This window comes from Scleropages formosus, chromosome 22 (assembly GCF_900964775.1).
Source record: "Scleropages formosus chromosome 22, fSclFor1.1, whole genome shotgun sequence".
NCBI classification, from domain to species: domain Eukaryota; kingdom Metazoa; phylum Chordata; class Actinopteri; order Osteoglossiformes; family Osteoglossidae; genus Scleropages; species Scleropages formosus.
The window spans coordinates 22873999-22882841 of record NC_041827.1 but is presented as its reverse complement, the minus strand read 5'-3'; the positions used below and the strand labels follow the sequence as shown (position 1 = coordinate 22882841).

General features: G+C 45.8%; 1 protein-coding gene across 1 annotated transcript; it reads left to right on the top strand.

Moving 5' to 3' along the window:
* Positions 1-2219: 2219 nt before the first annotated feature.
* Positions 2220-8746, top strand: thumpd3 (THUMP domain containing 3). The gene is made up of 10 exons (XM_018734121.2): positions 2220-2352; positions 2768-2988; positions 3815-3892; positions 4265-4708; positions 4944-5074; positions 5859-5928; positions 6133-6248; positions 6568-6675; positions 7398-7521; positions 8252-8746. The coding sequence occupies exons 2-10, from the start codon at positions 2770-2772 to the stop codon at positions 8438-8440; spliced, it is 1479 nt and encodes a 492-aa protein (XP_018589637.1). The 5' UTR covers positions 2220-2352; positions 2768-2769; the 3' UTR covers positions 8441-8746.
* The last annotated feature ends 97 nt before the right edge of the window (positions 8747-8843 follow it).

The window sequence follows — 8843 nt, the reverse complement described above, 5'->3', positions numbered from 1 at the left end:
TGGAAATTTGTGCACATTTGCATGAGTCCATTTGCATGTAGACGGACGAAAAGGCGGAGGCTCCCAACTTGCTATCAGTGAATAAACAGCACGGTGAGCGTTGCGCACCCGTTATTTAGTGGGCGGTGCTTCACAAGTTACACTGACTCCCTCTTGCTGTGACAGGGACACGTTTTTGGAGCAGATGGCTGTACCCCCCGTGGACTGTACTGGTCAAGGTTGGGGAAGCACATCACTTCCTGCCAGGGGCCAACGAAGACGTGTGCAGACATCGATCCTCCGCAGAGGGCCCTGCAGACACACTTTGCAAGAGAATATCTCAGGAAGGTCCCAACTGCGAAACTTTGTGAGTCTTCGCAGAAAGCCGGAACACGGAGTAAAGCAGCTTCGGGAAAATGTCAGTCAAAGTTTCTCTAAAAAGGTCAACGGGTCAGAGTGCCTATCTGAAGTTAGCTGACATTTCTTCAAATGTGACTTTTTTAATGGGACATAAAGAGGCACAACAGGGTGTAATCAAATATTAAGCAGAGCTGGGTAGAATACGTATTTATGTTTGTTTATTTCGCTCACACTATCCTCCAAAGCAGCTTACAATGATTCACCCATTTATACAACTGGGTCATTTTAACTGTAGTAAGGTGGGATTCAAACCCGGGTCTGTTGAGCCAAAAGGCAGCAGCTCTAACCACTGCGCCCCCTGCTGCCTCGCTATGGGTGGCTTTAAATGTTCAACAGAACCGCAGCTTCTAGTAACTTCTTTGGGGAAAAACTTTGAATGATCTCAGCTACAGCGCCATCAGATAACCATCGTGCTGTAACGGGTTTCTGTTACTGTGGTAAAAGAAGTGATTGTCACACATATGAATGTTTATCCTGTAAAGTGCAGGAATGTCACTTCATATTTTATTCTTTGCTGCTGCAGTCATATAGAGCGCCTAAAACCTGCCTTGTGCATATAGTCTCATTTGCTCTGTACTGAATTTCATCTAGTTCTCGCTGATTTTATGAGCTATAACTGCCCCCACCGAGGAAAAGAAAGGCTCTTCTGCTTTAAAACGGAGAATTTCCAAATCCTTTTTCGAAAAACTTTAATCTCTATTCACTTGAAACATGTATCATCATGTCATGTACTAATATCCAGTTTGCTTCTGTGACTTCCGTCACTAAATCATTTAACGTTTCACAGAGACGCAGATTAAAATTACTTACAGTGTCGCGATTAGAACGAGAGGCATTTCAACGACTTACATCCGACAGACAAAGGTAAATTACAGTTTTTACTGTAAAGGGTTATACTCTAACGGTGAGCTTCTCGCGCCCTCTACTGGCCGCAGTCTGACTGCCAATTCACCGAGGTGCTGTGAACCGGAAGTGTTGGTGGAAATGTGTCGTACACGAAACACCGCAGCTCACATTATCCTTGTTCAAATACGATGGGATTTTACGTTCGAAACGTGATCTGATGTACCGAGGGGTAATGAGAGCTTTCATTCATATTTCTCCTGACATCTGCTTAGTGGCTCTGTTCCGTAACCCGGAAGTATATTTCGCGCCACAACTCATGGAACGCGCGTTACTTAGAGATACACACTGTACATAGCGAGACCCCACAGCAGCGTCGTCCGCCATATTGGAAAACTTACTCACCTTGTACAGAAAAATACAAGATGCACTGAACCTTTCTCCGAAAAAGTCTTCCAAGTTCTGTCTCGGACAGTTCTCAACCTATTTCCATGAAATATATATAAAGCTAAACATTTTCAGTTGATCAAACCCGCCATCATCTACTACTGCCTGTATCTGTATCCGCTCTGTTACTATTCATTGCACCGTAAGTGTACTCTGTATTTGTATCCCCCCTGTTATTACTCAGGAATCCCACTGTTAGAACGAGACGACGTAGTAAGCAGAGACGCTAGCTAAGTTACGTCTTGTCAGTCCTGAATCATGACTTTCACTTACTACTGTTTTTAGAAGTTAGAAAAGCAAAGTGTTTAGACTTTACTCTTTGGATTGAGCTTTCCAGTTCCAATCAGAAACGTCTGCTAAATGAATAAATGTAAATGTCTGACCACCACAACATTGTCGCCGCGCCGTTACTCTGCCGCCCACAATAACCCGGAAGTATATTTCTTGGAGTGGGTTACAGTGGCGCCTTCTATGCCGTTCCCCCACATCGCTGAGCTCGTCGTGTGTCCCGTGACCCGGAAGTACATTTCTCCATGTGGCCCGAGCTTGTTCGTGTATTGGTGCCGGTTTGCAGTTATACGAACTAAGACAGTTGTGATATTATTAGTTAATGTTCACGGCGTCCGCTTTGCCACATCTTGTCACTTTCACGTACGGAAGAAGGTAACAGTCAGTGCCAAAAATATAAACTTTTTTTCTCGTGTTAAAAACTGTCTCCTTCCTTGTTTGCTGGGTGACGTCTGACTCTCTCTGTCTGTGTGAAAAAATTGGCGTCGTCGTTATGAACCGCTTCATCATCAGTTTCAATGAGCTCACAACGGGGATCATAAAATGGGATTTAAACGTAGCAAAAGCAGCTGCTCATGACCGTGTGCTGTCAGTGTGTTGACACCTCCCGGGAACAGCGAGTGATTGAAACGATGAGTTCTGTCCCGCAGCTTTTTGCGGTGTGTTTTGTTGTCGTTTCTCGATCATCATCATCATCATCATGTCCTGCAGGCCATTCACTTCCTCTCTTTGTGTGTGTGTGTGTGTGTGTGTGTGTGTGTGTGTGTGTGTGTGCGCGCGCGCGCTCCAGCAATGTCTGCCAGGCACGGTGAGCAGACCCTCGAGGACCCGGAGCTGCAGTGTTGTGGACACGACCGTGGTCCAGTTACGGTCACAATGGGGGCCACGGTGCCCACGGGCTTCGAACACTGCGCTGCCGAGGAGGTCCGAGAGAAACTCGGCGCTGAGGCGAAAATCAGCAAGGACCGTGGTAGAATATACTTCCAGATGAGCTCCGACAGCCTTCCCCTGGTAAGACCGCAGAAATCGAGCGAACACAGTAAAATCGCTCCAGAGATGTGTCCCGCTTCTGGACGATTCTTCTCTTCCAAATGCCTGTGCTCATGTATGGTTTGAGGAGTCAGGTAACCATGGTAACGCTGCATGTCAGCTTGGATAGAGGTGTAAACAAGGAGAATTTTTTTTTTTCTCTCCAATGCAGGGCAGCAGTGGTCCAGAGCCTATCCTGGACAACACACACACACACAGCATCTCCTCACCAAAATGTCAGCACCTGTCTGTATATTTCATGCAGCTGAGATCATTGTTACTCTAATCAGTTGTGTTGGCGAGTCACTGTGTGAGGTAAGCAATATGCTTGACAGTGACTCAGCAGTGACTCTTCTCACATTTTTAATCCTTTCACAGTAACTCTTTGCCTTGTGTGCATCTCTGAGTGTTTCTCCAACCAAAGCGAACGACATCATGTTCAAACCTGCTCGCACTTGTTGCCTTTTGAAAGAAAGGTGGCCTTTTATGACATAACCGGGACTTTGGAATTGTGATAGTTTCAGTGGTGTTGCGCAGAAACAAGGTGGCTCTTTTGTTAGGCATGTCTTGTATCAATAAAAAACAGAGAAACTCCAGTAGATTTCCTCTGTTTACTCTGCTCACGCCCCCACCCCTCAGTGGTAACTGCTCAGTGACTCAGTGCCATGAGTAAATTGCTATGATTTCACAGTATTGTGGTGATGTCATAGAGTAATGTTGAACTGAAACAGCAGAGGCCTCATCTGGCATTTTTTTTTAAAAAACTAATTCAAACATTACGTTGCATTTTCTGTCTGTTCTGCTCCAGGTGCATCAGCTGAGGTCGGTCGACAACTTATTTGTCGTGGTTAAGGAGTATGTGGACTACCAGTTCAAAGATTCAAAGGTTAGTAAGCTTTGGAAAAGGGATTAATACTCCCTTGACAACTTTCCCATGTTTTCCCATGACATACCTGTCCCTGGCGCTGAAACCGACCGTACAGATTCTGCAGGCTGTTGTTTTAACGCTGTGTATAAACGGGTGGTTTAAAAATAGTGATGATGATTCTGCACCTTATTATTTTCATTGATTGGAAGTTTACCTACAAAGTTTGTATCCAGGTGACAATATTAAGGGGTGGGGGGTGTTGCACAGTGCCAGTAGACCCGCTGTGTAAGATGTTTTATTAAGAGCCTGTGTTACTGGCACTTTAATGCACGCCATCGCATGCCGGTAAAAGTGTGAGATCAATACGCAGTTCTCTTATTTTAACAACAGGAGGAGACGCTCAAGGATTTGCAGGATCTGGCCTCGAAGCTCCCATGGACGAACCCACTGGAGGTTTGGAAACTGAACAATGTGCTGAAGAAGAGGAGGTGGCGGCGGAGAGGGGCGAATGTCTCCAGGCCGAACCCCAGCAGCGATGGCGCCAAAGAGGGGACGCAGGAGGGCGCTGCAGACACGGAGACACAGAGCCTCGAAGCAGAGCCCGAGCAGCCTGGCAGAGTGGAGGAGGACTATGAGGACAACCAGGGACAGCAGGACAAGGGTTCTGCAGAAACGGGGGCTGAGGGCACCCCTGGAGTGCTCAAGTTTCGGGTGACGTGCAACCGGGCCGGCGACAAGCACAGCTTCACTTCTAACGAAGCCGCGAGGGACTTTGGCGGAGCCGTGCAGGAGTTCTTCCAGTGGAAGGCAGACATGACCAAGTTTGATGTGGAGGTAATGCTGCGGCAGGTTGTCTCAACATGTGTCCCGTGTGTGCAGGCTCAAGTGACATCTCGTCCGTCTGCCAGACACAACAGTCGCTTCAGCGAAATGTTGCATGTCTGGCAGGCAGGGTGACGACGGCTTGGCGGTAATGCTGTGTAAACATTTTGCCTGGCAACCGGTGCAGTCGCTAAGCACCGCTCCGTGCCTGATCGGCGGCTCAGGAGTGCTCTGACATACCCTGCAGGTTCTCTTGAACATCCACAACAACGAGGTGGTGATCGGCGTTGCGCTCACAGAGGAGAGCCTCCATCGCAGAAACATCTCGCACTTTGGGCCCACCACTCTGCGCTCCACGCTGGCCTACGGCATGCTCAGGTGACCCGCGGCATCACCCTTGGACCTCAAAGGCCAACTTTTCCTTTTCAGTTAAAAACCAAACCAGCACCTCTTTTATTTGAAACACTTGTTGGGTTTTTCTGTTGAGTGTTTTGTAGTGAGGGGGTGAAACGATGCAGCACAGGTGGCAGCGAGGCAGAATGTAAAAGCCTCTGGAGAAGAGAAGTCATCCTGGGTTACCTTGGTATTTCTTAGCCTGATATACATATTGAACAACGGAGGCTGGTGGCGTAGCAGTTAGAGCCACCATCTTGCATTTGAAGGACTAGGGTTCGAATCCCACCCGCTGCTGTATTACCCTTGATTCAGGTACTTTTCCTGAATTGATACAGCAAAAGTTACCCAGCTGTATAAATGGGTAAATTGATGTAAACAGCTTAACAGTGTAAATTGCTTTGGAAAAAAGTGTCAAGTAAATTATTTAATTTAGATTAATTAATTAATAACAATAAGGTGCACTGAAGTGCCACAAGTGGCTCCTCTAGAGGTTAGAGGTGTCGCCTGCATTCCTGCACAGGCACTTGTGTTTTACATAAAGAAACAGAGTAATGAACAATGAGTCCATTCATCGTGATTTAAAGGAACGTGTCACAAGATTTATCAGGATAAAGCGGGACAACGACAGCATGTTGATTCGTCACGCTGATGAGGTGCTTCATGTTGCTTCATGTCAGTACCCTCTGTTGATTTAATTGAGTCACTAACTGTCCCTTTCACTGCAGAGTGTGAAGTGCTGTATGTTTCTTTCACTCTTTACCTTCAGGCTTTGCAAGCCACAGGTGTCTGACGTGATAATTGACCCAATGTGTGGAACCGGAGCCATACCCCTCGAGGTGTGAGAGCGCAAGACGTGTATATACATGTTGGTTACGTTGCCTGGATTTTTTTTTCTATGCTTCCGTTAACCGTACCAAGAGTAATGTACACACAGAATGTCCGCGAGGTACTGTCAGTGGTTAATATCGAAGGTCCTGCTTTGTTGTCTCTTCATGCAGCTACCAAGTGACATAACTGCTGATTTTTTTTCAATCCACCAGGGGGCCCTTGAGTGGAAGCATTCTTACTACCTGGCTGGAGACAACAACGACCAGGCGGTGAACCGCACAGTCAACAACGTCGCTCACATCCACAGGAAGAGACAGGAGAAAGGCTGGTGAGGCCCCAGACTGCGCTTCGCTCCCCAGTCAAACATCCATTAAAATGCACAATGTGCAATTTTGGAATTTCTTGACACCCTTCCGGGATTTGATAGATGGCACTGTGTGATCATACCTGCTAAAAATTTCCACCTGTAGGCCTTCTATTAAGGAAGTTGGCAGCTTTGCAAACTCTCCATGTTTCCAACTCAGTGCGGTTTATGAATGTAATAAATAAATTGAGAGAGAAAAAAGGTTTGAACACATTTGTCACACACATCCAGTAAATGGCGCTAATGCGTCCGGGTGCTAATGCTTTTTATGTTTTGAGCACAGTGGACCGTGGGGTCTGCCCATAGACACGGTGCAGTGGAATCTGTGTCGTTTGCCGCTGAAGACGGCTTCTGTGGACATCATCATCACCGACATGCCCTTCGGGAAGAGGTGATCTGCAGGGCGCGTTCCTGAGTCAAACCTTTGCTTAGATAGCAATGACCTGTATAGAGAGTCACTGTAGCGTTTATTTGTGAATTCACTGCAGCGCAATGTCAGGAAAAAAACTGCAGGAAACAGTAATGTTTGTTACTAGTGCTCATGAATTTGGTCGGCTTTCGAGCCCAGGATTATGTGAAGGAATTATTGCAACAGAAGAAAACATTGCAACTTGCCTATGTCGTATTTTGACTGAAAGAAACGTTCGCTCAAACAGATGCTCTCAGGGGGCAGCAGGTGACGCAGTGGTTATAGCTGCTGCCTTTGGTTTAAATCCCACTTCCTGCTGTAGTACCCTTGAGAAAGGTACTTACCCTAAGTTGCCCCAGTACAATTGCTTCGCTGTGTAAATGGCTAATTTTGATAGCTTAACATTGTAATTCCTTTGGGGAAAAGTATCCAGTAAATTAATACATGTAATATGGTAAGAATTATTATAAGCAAAAAGTAACACTTGAACTTCACAGGAATAGTTTTAACAATTATAATTGAATAATATTTAACATGGCAGGATTTTGTAATCTTTTTTTGTACAGTTTCAAATGTTTTTTTGGAAGGGAACATGGAATATAAAAATATTCCTTGTGGGTTTTGTTGTCCGCTTGTAACTTCTACGTAATGTGCTGACTGTACGTATTGTTGTGTCTGCTTATTTGCCTCATTTGTTCCTGAAGGATGGGCTCAAAAAAGAGGAACTGGGACTTGTACCCCTCGTGTTTGAGGGAAATGGCCCGTGTTTGTCGACCCGGGACTGGCAAGGCCGTGCTGTTGACGCAGGACAAAAAATGCTTTGCCAAGGTACTGGATGATGCTCTCAATTTCCTGTGCGCCCGGCAGCGTCGACTGGGTGTGCGGTGGATACGGCTCGAAATTCCCATGAAAACTGTCGTGCTTGTTGGGTGGGATGGATAATGAGTCAGACTTGTGAGCTGGAACTTTGGACTTAAAATAAAAAAAGCAGGAAACCAGTGGCTTTTTGAGTGTCTCAAAAAAAAAAAAAGTAAAAGAAGAGGTTCAAGCAAATAAGTATCTGGTCAAAGGCTAATTCTTGCAGATACTTTTCGAATTACCTAGACTGTGCAGACTGTGGAGTAAATATCAGATCTGACATAAGAGGGCAGAATTTCCATTTGAAAAAAGTTGGGCCAGAAGGAGTTCGGCAGGGATGGGAAGGTGAACTTCGGTCTTCTGTGATCATTACCAAATCGTCTACAGCTTTGTCAGATTTGGGTGTCGTAGTGATAAGTGAGACGTATCAGTATTTCTCCAGTGAGGTTCCATGAGTACAAGGTATCCGTTTTCAAGAGCTCAAGGATCAGGGATCGGTTCCAGGTGTTGGAAGCAGCAAGATGATCAATAATAAGCGTGTGGTGGGTAACTGCGGTCCAGAGTCTATCGTGGAGGAATGTCGAGTGAGACATGGTTCATCCTGCATGGGACCCCAGTCCATCACGGGGCAGGAAGGAAGTTTTATGTCGAAAAGTAAATGTCTCTGTTGGAAATAGAGCTGTTTTGTTTTCACTTTCAGGCTTTGTCCAGGATGGGGGGGCTGTGGCGCAAGTCCCACACAGTGTGGGTGAACATCGGTGGGCTCCACGCTGGCGTGTATCTTCTCAAAAGGGTGGCGTCTGCTTTTGGGGAGACCCCCGAAGACACTGACGAGAGAAGAGACCCTCGAGGCGCCGAGACGGCCGGGGAAGAGAAAGAGGAAAATTAACGGAAATTAGCAGGAAGTCCTCCCTTGTGGTGCAGAGCAATATTGACAATATTGACAATATTTACAATGCAGAACAATATTAAGAGTGTCCGGTTTTCTTACATGTGGAATTCAGGTGGATGAACCCCGAGCTGAAAAAATTCAGTGTGAAGATCATTTCTGTTGTAAGTTATTTCAAGCTGTCAAAATTATGGTCTTAGAAAAAAATGCCAACAGTCTGTTTTCTTTCCACTTAACTGCTGTCGTTTGGAAAATTAAATGTTCTAAACCCAGATTTTGGAGTATTGGTACTTTTTTATTTAGCAAAACTAATTTGTGGGCTCTGACATTCTGCATTTTTATTTGGGCAGGGGCATGCTGTTCAAACTGACTCTTCTTTGTATTTAATTTCAGCAAAAACACA

Excerpts from the sequence above, each read along its gene's own strand:
- thumpd3 (XM_018734121.2), top strand. The coding sequence starts at position 2,770 with ATGTCTGCCAGGCACGGTGAGCAGACCCTCGAGGACCCGGAGCTGCAG. Across the intron at positions 3,893-4,264 it reads ACCAGTTCAAAGATTCAAAG|GAGGAGACGCTCAAGGATTT; the intron begins GTTAGTAAGCTT and ends TTTTAACAACAG. Across the intron at positions 6,676-7,397 it reads GACATGCCCTTCGGGAAGAG|GATGGGCTCAAAAAAGAGGA; the intron begins GTGATCTGCAGG and ends TTGTTCCTGAAG.